We start from the raw sequence: 20,543 nt of genomic DNA, 5'->3' as shown, positions 1-20,543 counted from the left end.
CAGCACCACGCTGCATTACTCTAGTCACCCCAGAATGCAGAGAAGGGGGCGGGCCTTGGCCTAACGACTCCCACGGGAGGAGGCTGTTTATACAGGGATGCTAGAAACCAACATTCACACAGTGAAGGGTCAGAGGAAGAAATGCTAAAATTTTTAGGAGAGCGCCTCTATTATCCCTGGCACAGCCTAGGCCAGCTACAGAGGCGGCCCTGGTAAGGGCCAGCCTGCAAGCATAGATCTATCTGAGGGCTCGGAGGAGCCACAGCCTTACTAAAGAATATAGTCTGTATTATTCCATACAAAGGGCTGCAGAATCGCTCAGCCTAATGAAAACCCAAACAGAGCTCAAGGGGCGACATACTCAGGAAGAAGTCAAACGGACCTGTGGGCCGGACATAAGATCTATCTGAAGCTCTAGCGTCAGTCAACACTCTAAGTAAAACAATTTAAAGAGAGAGACCAACCACTCTACCCTGAGGTGGCTAGCAGCCCGAAGGCTAACACAGTTACCGTTCTGGCCACCTAACGGGGAACTTCAGGGCCCTGATAATCCAATAAAGTTCTCTTACCTTATTACCTTGACATGACCCCATGACTCTATACAGGGAACGAGGTCTGTAGAGAGATACATTTCGGAATTTTTATTCACAAAAATTTACTCTTGAAAAGACCAGACAGCTCACCTGCGGCGTGCGGAGTGAAGACTCGCCAGATAGTTCTTTATGAACCTGGGGTCCCCCACTTTACATGCCTGAAAGAGGCGTTTCTACTAACCAAGCCTAGGCGGGCCATTGGAACATCGTTCTTATCATAGGCCCAGCGCCAGGCCTGATGTAATGAACGTCTGGGGAGTCAGAAGAGAGGAGAGGGCTGGATTCTCTTTTTAATGAAGCCCTCCGGGGAGATTATCCATCAGCGACGCTGTATGCGCTTGTGCTGGATAACCTCCCTCAGATCCCTCTTCTAGCGGGAGTCACGCCTTTCCTGCGCCCTGTTCCTCCACAGAGGGGGCGCACGAGAGGCGACACTGGCTCTCTGGCCCTGTCTACGGTCCTCAGATCGTGAAGGGCCAGGCCCTCCCGCCTGCCTGGGCGTGGAACCGGATCTCAGCGGTATGTAGGTTTTTTCCTAAAAGCAGCTGAGCGTGCCTTCGCCTCCCTGAACTTCCCAAAGAGTTCAGAGGGCGAAACCGACGAATCGAGGAGAAAGGCCTTCTCTTTCTCCTCAACGTCGGCCAGGTTTAACCAAAGCTGTCTCTCCGTGGCCACCATCGCCGCCATCGACCGACTGATCGTGGCAGCAGTTTGTTTGGTGGCCCGGAGCGCAAGAGCCGTGGTTCGGCGCGGCTCAGTAACTGCCTTAGGGGACAACCCTGCCCCCTGGTCGAGATCCTGCAGCAGGTCGGCCCGGTATGCCTGCAGCACCGCCATGGTGTGCAGGGAAGCACCAGCCTGAACTGCTGCCGTGTATGCTCTGCCATTCAAACGCGCTGTTGTCTTTAGCGGTTTGGATGGCAGAGTTGGAGCTCTCAGTGTCGACGCCTGCCCAGACACGAGATAGTTTGCAAACGACTCGTCAAATGGGCGGCATCGACACATACCCATGCTCTGCCATCCCATCAACATCAGCGAAATTAACCCGCTGATGTCAGTGAATACGGGCAGAGCATGGGCTCTTCCATGCCCTCTCGATCTCCGTGTGAAGATCAGGAAGGAATGGAAGGCTCACCTGAGCTGGTGGTGTATGGCCGGGGAGAAACCGATCGCCGAGCCTACCGCGAGCGGTCTCTCCTCTAGCGCGTCGCCATGGCAGCTACAGCCTGTTGGCGGCGCGCTCCACAACATCCACCAGACCTGCATACACGGGGCAGGGTGGCTGAGAGGGTTCAGGATCTACCTGATTATAAACCTCCTCAGCCATCTCCTGCTCGTCCTGAAGAGCAGCAACTGCAGGAAACCGTCGGTGAAAAATCCTCGTCATCGACCTGCAGTTCGCCCTCGTCAGCCGTCGAATCATCTGAGAGGTTTACAGCACTCTCAAGATGATCGACGAGCTCTATCTGGAAGCCCATGATGCAAGTCGCCGCTCTGCCTCGGCACGAGCGGGACCATGAGAACCAGACGTTGAACCCCCTTCACTCGAGAAGAGGGCCAGACGAGAGCGAGCGTTTTAAGAGAAAAACGCTCACAGTTCACACAGAGGATTCCCTCGAGAATCTCCCGTGCGCGCTCTTCTCCCAGGCAAGAAAAGCACACTCGTGTGCTGTACATTTAATTTTCTTACCGTTTCATTGAATAGCGTTTTCAAACAGACAGTCCCTGAAGACGATGAGATGATTTGTCATGTTTGCAAGGCGCCCTTTTATACTTCCAGGTCGCACGTTAATCATTCACGCTAATGATTCACGGGCTGTCGCCGGTCAATATGATTGACGTGATTTGATAGTGATTTCAGACACCTGTCACGCCTGAGGCGTTCCCCCATAGCGTCGTTGACGTATTGTTGAGTTCCCTTCGAAAGGGAACTCTCCCCGTACAAATGGCTCTTAAAGGGATAGTTCACCCAAAAATGAGAATTTTTTTATCATTTTCTCACCCTCATGTTGTTCCAAACCAGTTTGAGTTCCTTTCTTCTATTGAACACAAAAGAAGATATTTTGAAGAATCTTGGTAACCAGACAGTTGACGGTAACCATTGGCTTCCATATGATTTTTTTTTTTTTTTTCAAACTGGAAGTCAGTGGGTGCTGTCAACTGTCTGGTTACCAACATTCTTTAAAATATCTTCCTTTGTGTTCAACTAAAGAAAAAAACTCATACAGGTTTGTAACAACTTGAGGGTCAGTAGTAATGACAACATTTTTGGGGTGAACTGTCCCTTTAAAAGTCTACAGTGAGACCAAAGTAGTGTTATTCATAAGCAACTGACTCTTATAAACATTTTCTTTGTATTAAATCACAAAACATACAGCGAGACCTGTGTAGTGTGATTCACAAGAAAATGACTCGTGTTGTGGTTCTTTTTAGTGATTGAAAAACATACAGTATGCTGTCTGAATCGCCACCAAATTGCTCTTAATTGCTCTTGCACGAGCAAATGGCTGAAAAAGAATGAATGCATTCTTTTTAGAGATTCAAAAACTTAGTGAGACCAATGTTGTATGATTTCATGAGCAGATAGATAGATGCCTCTTATGAATGGGTTCTTTTATTGAAGCAAAAACAAGAGTTATTCCCGAAACGATTGACTCATGAGCCAGATCCTTTAATGACTCATTCAGAAAGATGAATTACCATTTTGAATATATCATAAACACTGCCCTGTACAATTTACAACTTTAGCAGTAAGAAGTTTTATTTAACGCAAGCAAAATAGACATTAAAACTGAAATATGCATCATGCTCTGAAAATATTTCATGATAATTTGACTGAAGCATTTACATTACATTCTTGCCATCTCTTCTGGGTATCACTTTGGAGAGTCATGTTGTCAATTTCTGACATTAAATACTTCAATTCGGATTGATGAAGTTCGTCAAAGTGGGATTTTTTCTCTCCCTCGGAGGCGGGAACACTTGAGCAAGCCATTGAAAATCAGTGAAGCAGTGTTTTTGGAATTGAGCCTTGTCCCGATGGGAGTTTGACACTCTGCTGCTGTAAATCACTTCTACAAGCAGAAATCAAATTTCTGAAACCTGCGGGTCTCCGTGGGAAAAAAAATCTATCTAATAGAAAGAGATTTTCTCTGCCACAAAGCACAATCCCTTATGACATCCCAAAAAGGCATCACAGCATTGGATTTTCCTTTTCGCTTTCTTTGTCAGACTTCAGTGAATGGATGAATTTACACAGTTACCATTTACACAGTTAAACAGCTCCGCACTCAGTTTAGATACAACAACTCACCAGCTGTCTGCAGGATCTTAATCGGACCTGTGTTAAAGCTTCCCCTCGAACCCTTCAATTGTTTTTGAGGCAAATTGCACTTTTCCTATAGTGAGATCAAAGAGTAAAATGAGAACTTAAGTTTAGACTTGCTAATGTAAAATTTTTCATCAAAATGAAAATTCTGTCATTTACTCAACCTCAAGCTGTTCCAAACCTGTATGAATTTCTTTCTTCTGCTGAACACAAAAGAAGATATTTTGAAGAATCTCTGTAACCAAGCAGTTGAATGGACCCCATTGACTTCCATAGTATTTTTTTTCCTACTATGGAAGTTAACGGGGTCCATCAACAATCTGGTTCAGGTATGGAATCAGCAGTGTTTCGGTGACTTTTACCACGCGCCTCAGCACTCGGGTGACTTCACATGGTCTTCCGCTTCGTGGCTGAGTTGCTGTTCTTCCTAAACTCTTCCACTTTCCAATAATACCACTTATAGTTGACTGTGGAATCTCTAGCAGGGATGAAATTTCACAAACTGACTTATTGCAAAGGTAGCACAGATTCTCAGAATTCACTGAGCTTCAGAACAACCCATTTTGAATTGAATTCTATCATTCAGCAAGGACACATTAAATTGATCAAAAGTGTAACTAACTATTTATTAAGAAACTATTCATATAACAAACTATCCTCAAACTAATTATTCACAATGATTATTTGAAACTATTTTTCTTAATCATAACCATTGTTAGTGCATTATTAACATTGTGCAGTGTTATTTTCTTGTCATATTTTCAGTTTGTTTTAAAGCCATTTCATTATCATCGTGCTCGTGCTGCGAATTTTTCCTTCTCATCTTTGTTGACAAAATCAAAGACCCTTTGTTAGCAGACGTTGCCGAGAGATGAACACTTTTGGTATGCCTTGTAAGACATTGAAGCCGCTCTCTCCTCACAGCAGGTAATTGTGTTCAGTGTTTGAGCAGCTGTGGAGGTCCATGTTGGACTGCAGGAAAGGGAAATGATGCTGTTGGTGCTCCAGATGCTCAGGTACTTCTGGCTCACCTTGCCATTTGGCTTCTGTAACCGTGGTAACCGCCCCAACCCCCCGTGTCAGCCGGCTAGAGACCTGGCACATCTTCATTTTGGCTATACTGTCATGAAACCTCACAGTACATCTAAAGGGACAATCTGTCAAAATCTGCTTCTTTCAGATAAGGTTTAGAAATTGTGAAGTAATAGCCCTACTGAGCAAGCCTGAAGAAGACATTTCCCCTGTATTCCCAGTGGTCTCCTGAGTGTTTTGGGGTTTATTTGTACTAGAGGACATTGCAGCTGTTGAATAGTTCATTTAACCAAGGCTATTAAAGCACAAAGGAACAGACGTTTCTCCTTGTAAGGAATTTTTAAGGTGTGCTTGATTGAAAACACCACTAATTGTGTTCAATAAGTAATTTGCTAACAAAGTGTGCTAATTAATTAGATGGAGTGTGCGAGTGACAGAAATGAAAGTGAATGAATAAGCAATAAAATCTAAGGGGCTCATTAATTGTGGAAAATGACCAAGAACTCGATTGACGATTCACAGTGAAATCATGTGACCTTGCATACTTCAGTCTTGACGTTAATTGCAGTGCTTTGTATTTATGTTGACCAATGTTGGTATTCTTCAGATAACTGTTAAACACCGATGGTGCTTTCTTGTGTTACAATGGACACTGTGTACAAAGTTTTTCCTATAATTCAGCCATATGGAGACAATCATTCCATTTTTCCCAAAGCAGTCTTGTGTGTAGAAATACTTTACAGCCAAATACAGACATACAAAGACATTACTAGCTCAGAACACACATCCAAGCCTCCGTTACTAATTTTAAAAGCATAAGTTTAGAGCTAGCAATGTGATTTTTTTTTTATTGTGTGCGTGTGTGTGTGTGTGTGTGTGGCTCTCTCAGCAGTGTTGTGCAGCAGCATTGCTACACATAGTGCTAGTTTAACTGTATTTCTTAGCAGTGGGTTGGCGCTGGTGCACTTAATTAATGCAGCTTTTCGGTAGTAAAAGCACTGAAGGATTGTTGACAACAAGGTTGTTTGTACGATGTGCCTATACATTGTTAGATCTACCTATTATTATTACAGTATTTTACAGTTTATAAAGTCTTTGCTTTCAACTGTCTCCTAGCTTCTGAAATTTATCAGGCTAAGCTAATAATTTATACACAAATTAAGACGTAAATCTAATTAAATACATTCGTGAATATTATATATTTGAGTGTAAAAGTTTTTTTTTAAATTTAATGTCCATTTAATTATGATTTATTAGCTTAATTTTATTATTTTGATATGTGATAATGACTGTGTAGTGATGCAAAACTAATAAATAATAAAATAAATGCAAATTATGTATTTGTGTTAAAAATATTGTTATTTTTATTTTGACATTTAATGCCGTTTATTTAATAATTAGTAGCTTTATTTTATTATTTATTCATTTTATTTATTCTATAATGTGAGAAGAAAGTGACTGTGCAGTGGTGCAAAGCTTTTAATGATTCAAATAAATGGTCATTATGTATTTGGGAAAAAAAGGTTTTATTTTGTTGGTTTATTATTATTATAACTCAAATACATATTTAATGTACAAATATGTATTAATTATTAGCTTTATTTGTTATTATGTATTTATTAATTTTATTCATGAATTATTCTTTTATTATTTTAGAAGAATGTAAATATGGAGTGATACAAGAGACATGAAACTAGCACAGTGATGTGTAGAGAGTCTTTGCAGCATCATTATATTATGTATCAAGAGTAGTGTAATGCTCTCTTATCTCTCTATTACCTTTTTTCTCCCTACCCAACCGGCGGTGCAGTGCTCCTTTTGTGCTTATCTGTAGGCGTATAGCTGCTAAATATTCACACCAAAATGCTTTATGGACAATATCAGCCACTTTGCACTTTTGCCCTGTCAGCATCAGCCGAGGGGGATTTATTAAATAATTTCATCATTTTGGAATACTCCATCAAAGTGATGTTCTGATAAATCAAGCCGCCACCATCCTCTAATTGCTGCCCTCCCTCTTCCCCCTCTAATATCAGTCCAGCATGACACACCTTGAAAAGTAATGAAACAATTTCTCTTTCTCTCTTCTCGGCCCGCATGATGCATCATCTACGTTCCTGCCAAGCTGCGAGCAGACGCACCCTCAGTCACATCCATCACTCACCATCAGAAGTGAATCATCTCTCATGGCTCGGTCTCAATTACAGGGCTCCACGTGTTCCTCCGGACACCCTTTCCTACAGGCTGGAAAGAGTTTGATACATTTGCAAAAACTGCTGTGAGCCAAGAGGAAATGGGAGAAGAAGGCCAACGGGAAATGAAACACTTTAATTGTTGCTGTTGTTGGCAGAAGAGGGAGTAGATGCTCATGATCTGTGTTTATGGAGGAACTCAAACCCTGAGGTCTCCTCTCTTCCCATTAATGTTCCCTGTGTGCTGTTAATGGGACTCATTTGACTGTTTAATAACCCAGAATGACTTGGAGCCAAAGCTAATGGTTGGATTTGTATTATTATTTTTGATTGTATACATATATATGTATAAATGTTAGGGATATTCCTAGGCATGTCATGGAGGCAAAGAACCACCCGTCGCGAAGTGCATTAAAATCGTTTAATGCACAGATAGCCATGCATTATTATTAGTCAAGTTGATATCTTGATCATATTTTTTTTCTAAGCACATTTTACCAAATCCAAACCACATTAATGTTAATAACTACTATTAATTTTGTATATAATAATTTATAAGTGATATATAATCGTTAATGATTGCTGGAAATGAAAAACGCCTTATAGTCATATGTGCATAATTTTTAAGCAGGTTTTATTTTACAGGTAAAATTGGCCAAAAAAGAGATTCAGAGACTTGCACTAAAAAGTGAATAATTATTAAATGGTCATGAGAAGGATGCAATACTATAGAAATTGCAAAATGAAGGTGTGACCAATAGACAAGATGCCATGTGCGTGCGTGCGTGCGTGTGTGCGTTTTTTACACCAGCATCAAAGAGAAAATAATGTTTAAAAATTATATATATATATATATATATATATATATATATATATATATATATATATATATATATATGTAATTCTTCTACAGCATTTATTAATGTGAATTTCAACAACTAATGCTAATTTCATGTATTACTATTGCATTTTTAAAATCACAAGTTGTAATTATTAATATTAATTAATAGTTAATGCACTAACGTTGTGAAAATTGTCTTCATTCCCTGTAGAGAGTTTTTGCCAATGAACCAAACAGCAAACAGAGAAACTTTTCCAACTGCTGCTCTCTACTGTCCTGTGCAGTGGATGATAACTTTTTGCTCTGTCCACAGTTATGTGGTGTCATCATCAATAATTCAATAATTCGTGAAGTTTGTGCCAATTTGTTTCTGTCACAGAGGCATGTACCTTGCGCATGCAATTGTGTGGTTATTTTCCTGCATTTATAAATGAGTGTAAGCCATCAAAATGATCAATCGGGATATTCCCCGTGACATTAGCAGAGGGTCCGGCTTTCATTTTAAAATTAGTATATATAAACTTTATTTTAAAAAAATTAGGAAGCTTGTTTCACTGCTCTGTGGAAGAGATTCATTTAAAATAATCTGACTAAAAGCACAGCAGTTGTGTATTCTGACATCTGGTTTGGGTAGTCTCTTGGTTATGAATAGTAATGTCTCATCATTTATGTCTCCCGCATAACTGTTTTATTGCATAAAGGGGAGGCAAGCGTTGGGAGCCCAGAGCTCTTCTCAGCCTGATGTGCATTACCATAACCTTTGATTAACTGTTTTCCCATATGGCCCTTGTGGTGCTTGGTTTAATTTCCCACACAAAGGGCTGAAATGAGCTTTCCATAAGTGAGAACAGCATCGTTTCATGCCAAGAACTGAGCTTGATGTCCACGAGTGAAGCATTTTACCTCTTATTTACCTGAGAGGAACTCCAGTTGTTTTAATACAACTTTTTTTTTTAAAAACAGCAAGTTAAGTAGTGCAATTTTAAATCGCATATAAATGTTTAGGAATATTTACATTAATTAAATGATTAAACCAGTGGCATTTTTTTAAAGAAATATTGTATATTTATATAGTAATATTAATATAATTAAATTCATAATATAAAGATGTACGAATTTCTATTTTGTGTGTGTGTGTGTGTGTGTGTGTGTGTGTGTGTGTGTGTGTGTGTGTGTGTGTGTGTGTGTGTGTGTGTGTGTGTGTGTGTGTGTGTGTGTGTGTGTGTGTGTGTGTGTGTGTGTGTGTGTGTGTGTATGTGTGTGTGTGTGTGTGTAACAAATTGAATTATTGTATAAATTAATTTGTGTATATGTATATTTGATAGATCGATATGTGTAAACGTATTGTGTGCAAAAATTGTGTGCATTTTTGTGTTTATATATAAAATGCACATACATATTCAGATCTATTTATAATTTTTACATATGGTGTTTTCTCTCCATTTTATAGGGAAGTTTAGTGGAGGTATTATTTCATTATCTATTTTTATTAATTATATTATAATCTAATGTAAACAAATACGATAATCGCTGAAGCTGAAAGAGAATATATATTTACCCAAAACACTATTTACGCAGAATTAACCTAAATTGAGAACATAAACTGTCCTGTATTCATTTACAGGGGTGTTAGTTGATTTAACATCTCTGTGAGTGAGGCAAGCAGCCATGTTATCGCCCAATGCCAATAATCTCCATGTCTGTCACTCTTAGGCAGCTTGCTTTCAAATCTAAAATCGTGGGGTTCCATACTATTGCTATTTATGCAATATTCAGGTCACAGTCCTAGGGTTAACATGTTCAGCATAGACTCCATTTTTTTTTCAAATGATATGTTTGGTCTCTGGTTTAAATGTGTTTCGTCAGTAGGAGTGATAGTGTCCTCATGCCCTCGTTGCTGGATGTCATTATGGCTGCGTCATTTCTTCTGCGCTTATCATGATTTGACCCACTCCAGCAATCACATGCTTTTCCCTCCATCTCTCAAATCCGGTGGATCAAAAGAAAAGGGCGACATGACTAATTAGTGTGTTTTTTTTTTCAGTCGCAGGCACATTAATAACTGTCATTAATTGCCCAGAATGAAATACACAAGCAAAAAAAAAAAAGAATGGATATCAATAATCTCACATCCCCCAAGCCACCCAATCAAAGAGAGATGGACCTTGACTAATACAGAAAGTCACAACGTTACTTGAAGAGTTATGACTTTGTCTACCTAGGCTATAATTCATATTAAAGATTTTCTGATGTACTACCATATTCAGGTTTCAATGACTAACCTCATAAACATCCAATGATTTAGCACGTGATTCAGTCCTCAGGGTGTCTGTTGTAATGAAATAGTAATTTCATCATTCAAATGAAACATGTCTGTTGTGACATGAGTGTTTCTGTAAGCCGTGCCTCCTCATATGACTTCATGATGAAAACTTGCTCAACAAATTGGATGTAAAACCTATAGGTCTTAAATTCAAAAGCTTGGTGCTGTCAGGCCTGTTGAATATTTTATGACGCAATAAAGCAGGGCCATAAAGGAACTAAATAGATAAGTTTGTAATTCAAATGCTCCATATGCAGGCTAAATTATGTATTTCCAATGGCTTTTTGGTTACATTCATGTATAATAGAGGTGGAGGCCAGGCAATTCTAATAAATGATACATGGGAATTGATTCGGTTCTGGTGAATATAGAAATGTAAATCCTATGAGTTGTAATGTATCTTGTTTCCCATTATAGATGATGTGAGTGAAATTTTTCATAACGAGTGGGCTATATTCCCAAAAGCGGTCAAAATGGTGTGGCGTAGAGACACGTGTGTCATATTGTTTTGGTCAGGCACACAAGGGAGTTTTTAACTGATATCAAACCATTTTCAGGACAATGATATGATGAGGAGTAGAGCCTTTAATGAAACTATGATTTGCTGTAATGGAGAGTTTAATAGACATGTGGATGGAGTTTTAATGTCTGCTGTTGTCTCATTTCCATAGAGACATTGAATGCATTACACCAAGGCCTAACCAGGCACATGACAAGCAATAAATATTAAATGTTTTTTCCTAAACAGCTTTGACCATGACAATACATTTTGTTTGCTGTTTGGCCTCTATTTTTGTTATGTCATGCTGAGTAATTGGGTTGCTAAAAACGATTATACATCAGCATGTCTACCATATTGAAAAGGTCACAGTTGGCAGATACAGTCTGGTATAAGTCTTGTCTAAGTAAAAATTTTGGGGTCGGTACGATTTTTAGGGATTGTTAGTTCCCTTTCAGTCGGTCACATTCAACGTACGTCTTCGTTCCCTCCTTCAGAGAACGAGGGTTACATACGTAATCAAGATGTTTTTTTATAGTCTATGGGAGCTCTATAAACCGTAAGTAGGAAAATGATGAAAATTGGCACACTTGTAGTGATGGTAATGAACATTAATCTGACCAACTTTGGTGTCTCTAGGACCAACTCTATAGCGCAACCACCAGTTCAAAAAATTCACATTTGAAATTAAAACTTCAATTTAAAACATTTAAAACGGTTAAAACTTCTGAACCCTTTAATCTAGAAAAATGAAACTTAGTACACCTGATTCCTCTCATCATGCTGATCACATTCAACATCTTAAATTAAGGCTCCACCCATTACAGTAGTGGTGATTGTGTACAGTGAAAAAGTACACTTTTCTGTTTTTCTACTTCTTCAAATTGTGTCCAATTTTTGCTGCTTAATATTTTCTTGTAAACTATGATACTTTTTTCAGCTAAAGTACTGAATGGTAGCAAAAATGTCCAAATTGTACATAAAACATTTGGTGGCTTATTATTTATACGAAAATATGCATAGAAGCAATAGTGTTAACACATTTTCCAAATGCATAGCATAAAAAAGTCATGTGACTACCTCAAGTCATGTGACTAAATAGTTTGTTCAAAGATGATTGGCTACTACCTTCCAGAATTGTCAAATGAATGCTGTCAATCATCTTTTAAACATCAAATATGTTCTGATCAGCCTATCGGATGAGATTTGTCAAATTGCACAGCATTTTCACTTTCACTTGTAGCTGTTGTATCTGGTTAGGACACTTTGTTTGTGTTTGTACAATAAGCCTATTACATCCGTCCATATTCAACAGTGTACACCTGATTGATTTTTTTTAATAAACAAAATAATAAGAAGCCTTATTGGATTACCCAATTGAAAGGATGCCAATATTCTTTCTTTCTCTCTCACAGGTAACAGTCAAATACCTAGCTGTGTCAGTGTTTCTCCCCCTGAAGACTAATATATTCATATATTAATACATGTCAGAGGTGGGAGGTTTGGAGCGATTTGTTTGAATGACTCGTGAAATGTGAGACATTTGCATTTTGTTTGTCACAGTGGTACGATATAAAGTGGGTTCTATCCCCGGAGGGAATCTGCACCCGTGTGATTGAATCTCCCTGATTTAATGCACTCATCACTGACCTGTGTTTCCTTCTCTCTCTCTCTCTCTCTCTCTCTCTCTCTCTCTCAGGAATGTGAGTTCAGCAGGAGAGGAGGCTCGGAGGCGGATGAGAGAGTGTGAGGGTTTGACTGACACGCTGCTTTTCGTCATCCAGACTTCTCTCGGAAGCAGTGAGATTGATAGCAAGGTACACTTTCCTCTCGGGATCTGTCCATCTCTCCTTGTGCTATAAAGGCAACCTGTTGTAAAAGTTTTTGTGTGTGTGTACCGGTGCGTGGAACGCTCTGTAACAAAAATAAACAGCTCTGTGGTTGGCTGCTCTCTGAAGGTTGCGAATGCTCGCTCTTCTAAATGGCATTCTTTAATCATGATTTAACTGGCAGCCCTTCGTCAGGCCCAGCGTGCTAATAGCAGAGCGGGGGGGATGCATCCGTCCTAATGAGAATTGAAGAGCAGAGGGTATGGATGTTGGAGCGTGACACAGTTCTTTCCCTCTGGTCATTTTCAGACTTTCCCACAATTCTCGCTGTCTAAATCCCCCTGTGGCGCGCTCTCAACCGTCGCTCTTCACAGTTTCCAAATGCACAGCACTTGTAAGAACTCTTCCGCTTTTATAGCCTATATGTGGAGGATTTTGAAAATTGCTCAAAGGGTTAAAGAAATAGTTCTGCTGAAAATGTAAAATAATTTGTCTCACTATCATGTCATTCCAAATCTATATGACTGTCTTTCATCAGCAAAACACAAGAGAAGATATTTTGAAAGCTAGGTAATGGGCTACAGCCTGTTAACTGTCACTGTCCGGTAGCAGCATTTGGCACGCTTTTTTATTTTCCTTGTCACATATTTTAGTAATCATTAAATTAGGCATCATTCATAAGCTTAAACTCAAAAATCATCCTGTGAAAACCGTTTTGATATCACGTTGCAGCATTATAATTTTTTTTGCGTACACTGACAGTTTTACGCAATTAAAGTAATTTAAATTATGCTAGTATTCACGCGAATGCTTAACATACAGCTGAACGCACACACTTACAAAGAATACTCCGTTTGCTGCTTGACACATGCGCAGAAAAGAAAGCTTCATCCTTGTTGTGTCTGCGCTCTTTCTCTCCAGAAGTTATGAGTGTTAAAAATGTCTTTGTACTTGTTTAACTAGAGTTGCGGTATCTTTTATCCCCCTCACACAAGTGAGTCGATGCAGACGACTGTTGATGTCGCCATCTCCAGTAGTTAGTTCAATCTCATCCCTTTCTTTTTCAATTTTGAACCAACAGTCAGAATTTGAGACGTGTATGCGAGCTGACCGTATGTGCGATTAGACAAATCTGGTTGCGCACATACTATGCTGATGATGAAATTTACATCACCCTTAAGTAATCTGATCTGTTTTGTGCTAAGCATGGAAAGCATGTATAATGGGCTTGGCCACTGTGCAATTTGTCCCCCAAAAGTCAATTTGTGACTTTTGAATTTTGTATAAAATTTAAAATACTAAATCTGGAACAGTTCCTGTAAATGCACCTCCAACCTATGGTTTCTCCTTTTCTTCTTCCTTATGGCCGTTTAGCTCTTTTTAGAGCACTAAGCACTCTTTTTCATCCATCATTGGGCTTTAAGCAACATCAACCATTTCACTCAACACATTGGCTTTAAAAAAGGTCAATCACCGTAATCCCTCCGATGTCTTTACGTGCGGTGATTTGGAGCTATTTTCACCAGGTGTTGGCCCAGCAGAAGCGTAATTGCTGAAAGCATGCCGCCCATGGTCTTAATGTGCTGTTAACCTTGTGTTTGGTCAAGCTCTCTCCTGTTGACTTTTGCATTTAAAATGAGGACTTTCTAAATTGCTGCCAGTAAGAGAGATGGTGTTGCCCCAAATGTCGCCATGTCAGGGCCGGCCCGAGGCATAAGCGAACTAAGCGGCTGCTTGGGGCCCCCGGGCCACCATGGGGGGGCCTAATCGAGTTTAATTTTTTTTTTTTTTAGATGACTTAAACAAGTGACATAAATGAATATGAATGAATGAATAATTCAAGACAAGAAAATTCTGATTTCATGATCAATATACCTGCCAAAAACTGCTGCTGTGTCTGCCAGCGTTTAAGTCATGTGCATAATCTAGACACCTCGCGAGTGCATAACGTTAGACAATTCGTGCGCAACTGTGCATAGTCACGGTATCGGTTTAAGTTGGAGAAAATAGCCGCAGGGGAACTTAACCTTCTAGGTGTAAGGGTAGCAGTTTGAATACATAATAAACATAGCAGTTTGAACTCTTCTCCACTTTATTATACCACCCATCAGATCACTAACTCCAAAAACCCGCGACACTCCAGTACTAAGTGCGCACGACCCATTCCTATCTACGGCAAGCCCCGAGGGGAAAAATAGATTGCATACACACTTACAACGAGCGCCAGTACATCATTACCGGTATTATAGTAACAGACTTTGTTGGATTCTGTCATGTACAATCCAACAAAGTCTGTTACAATAATAGTAATAAAAAAGATTTTGAGGACAGTTACACTGTATTGAGACAGTTGAGAAATAATAATATTTTTACAGTTTTCAACAATAATTGTCATTGTTGAACCCTTGCTCTTATTATGTTTCTGATTTCTCAGTTTTGTCATTAATTTAGCAAATAATTTATGTTATATGTTTTGAGACAGTTTGTTTTAAGAGGTTTCAAAGAGTAAAAGTTCAAACTTTTTTATTTAAGTAGGCATCTATTTTTTATTAAGTATTCATTTATTTATAATGTATCATTATTGCGTGACATTTGTGTCAATAATCGTCAAGCACAGGTGACTTCACATAGTGGGAGGGGGCCCCCAAATCAAATTCTGCTTAGGGCCCCCAAAAGGCTCGGACCGGCTCTGCGCCATGTGCAATATTCATTCTGTCGTACATTTCCAGGGAAATCTCAGCAGAACTTGTTTCGTTTTCCTCAAACACCATGGAGAAAGCAAAGTTAGCCCTGTCTGGCACAAAGAAGCGCTTTTGTGAGTCAATATGTTTCCGTACATCTGAAATGCCAGTGCATAATTCTCAGAGCATTTCTCTGATTACAGTCATTATTTTTGTTTGTGCAGGGAATGGTCCTCCTCATTTCATAATGGGGGAAAAAGGAAAAACATGGAGATTGTGAAAACACTCGTTTTTCATCATCATTTTGCAAGCATTTATTTTCTATTTTCTGCTGTCAAGCATTGTGCCTGTTCTGCTGTGTCTTCTTGTAATACCCTGTTAAATGGAGTGTGAGCCGATGGATTTGGCTGGTCATTTTTCCCCATCTGCGGGTATATCCTTTAATCACATTTAAATGGGAGACCGTGTCAGACGTATAATTAAGTACTTTCATATACTTAGTGCCAATGCGGCCTACGCTCCCAGCCAACACTCTAAGAAAGATGAAACAGAGGAAATAAGGAAGGAAGACGAAGTGAAAGAGAGACATAGACAGAGGAAAATATAAGGGTGGAATAGAAGAAGGTCTTGAAATAGAAGCTAGGTTTTAAACACAGTTGTGGGACAAGCCCTAGGAATGTCAGTGTTTTCTCAAATACTGGGATCTCAAAGTCAAATCACCTAATAGTGACATTAAAGGCCCAACCAAAATTCAGAAAGTAAAAAACTGAGACACCTGCTATAATGGCGGCTTTTGTTTCTGAACTCTTGTTATTCGTTATTCAGCTAAACAGCAGAACAAGGAGTGCATGTAGAGTGTTGTGTGTGAGAGTGAACAAATGAGTGTGTCCTCCTTTCTTCTGTCCAGCATGAGTTGAATAGATGACGTTTGGCCCCTCTGGCCAGATGGGCTCTATCAAGAGCTCAGTGAAGCTAGACTAATAACTGCCCAATATCTGTCTCTCTCTTTCTCCGTCAGACCATAGAAAACTGTGTATGCATTTTGAGGAACCTCTCGTATCGGCTTGCAGCTGAGACGTCTCAGGGACAGCAGATGGGGACGGACGAGCTGGACGGCCTCCTGTGCAGCGACGCCAGCGGGAAGGAAGGAGAGACCTCAGGCTGCTGGGGAAAGAAGAAAAAGAAGAAGAAGTTTCAGGATCAGGTGGGCCGTTAAGTGCTGCATTTACAGGCATTTGTAGCTGTGATGTGACCCTTTCCTGCTGACAACTAACACATTTTGCTTATGAATCAAGGTTCAAAGTAACATGAAAGAGGATCTTTAAAATCAACATGAAATCCAATTGTGCCTTATTTTCTTTAAAGTGCCCCTATTATGCTATTTTTAAGGTTCATAATTTTGTTTTGATGGTCTACTACAATAGGTTGACATGCAGTAGAGGTAAAAAAAAAACACTTACATTTTCTCTATATACATTGCAGCATCACCTCATTTCTCACAGTGTCTCAAACTGTTTGATAAAGGTTTCAGTCTCTCTAAACCCTTCCTTTCTGAGAGCCTACTCTCTTCAGTTTGTTGTGATTGGTCAACCGCTTTCAGCGCGTTTCGGAAAAGAAACACCCATTACCATATCCGGAGGCTTGCTCAGCATTTGTACACACAGTGATGGCGACGGCATAATTTTTACTGCATCAGTTCGAGCCAGAGTTCTCATCCTTTGGAAGTGCATGCCAAGTGGATTTGCTTTCGCAGTGCAAAAAACAGCGTCTTCTCGACATGTCAGCAACACGGCCCAAACTCTTCCATGCCTCAGCTACAACTACAGCTATATTACACACTACATGAAAGGTTTATTATATTATATTGAATTATACATTAACACAAAAAGTCAAGTTCTGCCACAACTGTCACATTATGAAAGTAAAATATATGGTGAATGTTGTTTTATGTTGACTTTGTAACACATGGGAGCTGAATAGATGGCAGGCGGTGACGCAGATCTAAGTGCAGGGGTTTTATTAAAACGTACAACAAAACAACAAACACAAGAACTGGAAACCAGGGAACATGGGGAACAGAAACATATGCCATCTACAGACATCCACAGCAAACATTGACTGACAAGTTCAAGGGAAACACAAGGGCTATATATACACAAGCTAACAAGACACACCTGGGAAAAATCAAACTAATCAACAGGGAAAACTACAATGAACTACAAACATGGCACTAGAAACAGGAAATACAACAAAAGTCCTTACAAGACACGGGGAACATAACAGACTAGAGATAGAAGCTTTATTTCACAGTAAAATACTTTTCTGCTTTTGAAAGAGAACCGAGCATAAACTAGACATATCATATCAAAATATGAATAACACAATTAACCTTTTCGACACACACCCCTCCTCGCCTCAGAATAATCCCAATTTATGTTTCAGTGAGTTCCCGAAATTACAGATTTACACGCCATCCTTTTATCAATTACTCCCTTTCCAAACGTAACGCTCACCGCCTACACAGAAACACACCGTCAGACAGTGAGTTTCCCCAGGGATGCGCTCTACGTCTGATAAATCACGGTGTTTGTGGGCGTCAGACTAAAGGGAGGAGGGAAAAAAACCAACCTTTTTACAGGCAGCTCCTCCATAGCAGAGGAAACTTCATTAATCTCACGGAAGAAAATGCCAGCCGGGATCCTCCGTGCAGACGTGGAGGTGGGAGAGGAGTTGTGTAACACAACTCCCTCTGGAGATGTCCCGATCCAGGGAAGCCATAAAACTAATAGCCAGTGATATACTGTAGCCACTGATAGCTGAATATAATCCTCTATAACTTTGATACTAGCTGAAATAAGACCTGCGTTTGCTGCAAGAAAGAGATGTCCATCACAACACTCTCCAGTCTCTACATCCCTAACAAGAAGCAGGGAAAATTTTAATGCAGTCAGATTCGAATAATACATCAAAACTATTGCTCTGTTGAGATTATGAGCGCATAGACTGTTTTATTAAACATAGTTTGGGGATATTTTGCATTTACTTTTGCAGTCAAATATTTTCCCCTCATTCATCGCCTAAAATCCCGTACAAAAGTCAGATCTGTTTTAGGATTCAGTCAGATGTGTCTCCTCCAATCAGATTACAGAAAAGGAAGGAGATGCAAGGATAGTCTATAACTGTTGTCCTGTAAAAAGAGGGCCATTTCTCCCCATTACCTAAGGTGCCCTCTAGGATCATGTGCTGGAACTTTTCCTCAGCCGAGACGTTTTGAAAGAGGACACCTGGGCCTCCGGGCAACAGAAGGCTAATGTACTCTGTTAAATCATTTATCACTAAATGGCAGTGAGGTAGCCCAGGAAACCAGAGCGTGCCACCGCGGCTCTGTCGGGGCAGGGCAGTGTTTAGCGGAGCTAATTGACTGAGAGGAGAGAGTATGTAAACTAGAGCAATTTCAACCCACCGAGCACTGATACCCTTCTTTGAATTTACTCTAAGAAATGGTGCATGGAGTGCTCATTACTCTCAAAGATTGCTGACAAGGAAAGGGTAAGAGAATGTTTTTGACAATTTGAGATGCGGTTTTACGCTCTGATAGTTCAGAAGAAGCATTAGGATCACATTGTCATTTTTAGATTTATCTTCACTCTCATTTTGTGCTTAAAGACAAGCATTTGAGCAGATTTGACTCACTCCAAAAAGACACAAAAATAAGCTAGATTTGTACATTTACTGAATAAAATATTAGTGGTGCACACCAGGCTTAAAATGTGCAATAGTAATGGGTCAAGGACAAATATGGATGTGTGAGATGATGTATTGGAGAAGTTCTTAGAAATGTAATCTTTGTTGGTTTCATACATTTTTGTATTTTCCATGAAAAATGGTCAGATATGTACATATTCCATGAAAAGTGGTCAAATGTGTAGCCATCTAATAATAAAATATTATATAACACTTTATTTTAGTGTTCGTTACACATGGTGCATGTTGTAGTTACTATAGTCATAACTGTACAATATGCATAATTTCGGGCAAATAACCTTAAATCAAACACTTACCCTAACACTATAGTAAGTGCATATAGTTAATTAATATTACTCTGTACTTAAATGTATAATTACACTGTAAGGACACCTTAATGAAGAGTAGTTGTTTACAAATATCATTTTTTTTATCATCATTTTCTTAGGGTTATTAAATTTTACCTGAAATAACATCTCTTTTCTATATTTATTTAGTATCTTATAAATTATTAGATTATATATATGTTTTTAAATATGCATTAAAAAACGTATTGACCTTGGTCTACAGGGGTCATATTCTGTATTTTTTTTCCTGTCAGTTGACAACAATATGGCTGCTTGAATTTTAACTACGCACTCTCACTTTGGCAGACAAAAGTTCTCCAAATATTGATGATATTTTAGAATGGAACTACTTTGTTGCATGTGTTTTTAAATATATAATGATATGTTTTTCTTCCAAGGATTTCAGCCTTTGTCTTTTTCACAATTTCTAAATAGAGTTACACCACAGATTGCATCACCTATATTTTTATTCAGAAATGTAAAACATTTTCATCATAAAATTATTGTATCTGGATAAAAATGAGCTGCATGTCATTGATCCTGATGCTTTCCTTAGCAAGGAAACCTATTTTATTAATAAAAAAAATAGGTCTTACACTTTATTTCGATAGTCACTTTAGACATTCTACTATCTATAAGTAACTTTTCAACTACATGTCAACTAACTATCATTAGAGTATTAGTAGGCTGTAGTAGACTGTCAGTAGACTGTTAGGTTAGGGTTAGGTGTTAGGGTTCGGGTTAGGAGAACAAGTTGACTTGTAGTTGCTAAGTTACTTATATAGTCAGTAGAATATATGTTGGGGGACCAACAAAATAAAGCAGATATTAAGCTAACGATCTACTAATACTCTAATGACAGTTAATTGACATGTAGTTGCAAAGTTATTTATAGTTAGTTGAATGTCTAAAGTGGACTATCGAAATAAAGTGTTACCAAAAATAGTTTTAGCAGCAATTGTGTAACACCATCTCTACACCAGGCGTGACCTTTACAAATCCATTTGTCCTGTTGTCAGAAGTAGCGCAAGGGTGTGTGGAGTACTGTACTCCAGAAAAAGAATGGAGTCTCAGTTTACTTTCGGGGGACTGGATGCATCACATCTCGCACACTGATTATAATGGCTTCTATTG

General features: G+C 39.3%; 1 protein-coding gene and 1 long non-coding RNA gene across 7 annotated transcripts in view; one reads left to right on the top strand and one right to left on the bottom strand.

Moving 5' to 3' along the window:
* Window positions 1-20,543, top strand: part of ctnnd2a (catenin (cadherin-associated protein), delta 2a) — a 329,118-nt gene that overhangs the window by 268,524 nt on the left and 40,051 nt on the right. For all 6 annotated transcript variants that reach the window (XM_077244713.1, XM_077244712.1, XM_077244717.1 and 3 more), the window contains 2 exons: window positions 12,508-12,625; window positions 16,337-16,522. In XM_077244713.1, the coding sequence (XP_077100828.1) occupies window positions 12,508-12,625; window positions 16,337-16,522 (304 nt within the window). The remainder of the gene's footprint in view (window positions 1-12,507; window positions 12,626-16,336; window positions 16,523-20,543) is intronic.
* Window positions 1,814-2,231, bottom strand: LOC143751925 (uncharacterized). Its single transcript, XR_013207311.1, has 2 exons — window positions 1,985-2,231; window positions 1,814-1,946 (listed from the first exon to the last, which is right to left on the bottom strand). It is a non-coding gene; the product is annotated as an uncharacterized LOC143751925 (long non-coding RNA).

The sequence above is a fragment of the Siphateles boraxobius genome, unplaced genomic scaffold (assembly GCF_051911475.1).
Source record: "Siphateles boraxobius isolate OS27281-9 unplaced genomic scaffold, OSU_SipBor_1 26, whole genome shotgun sequence".
NCBI classification, from domain to species: Eukaryota; Metazoa; Chordata; class Actinopteri; order Cypriniformes; family Leuciscidae; genus Siphateles; species Siphateles boraxobius.
The sequence above is the reverse complement of the archived record's forward strand: the minus strand, read 5'-3'. Positions and strand labels throughout refer to the sequence as shown.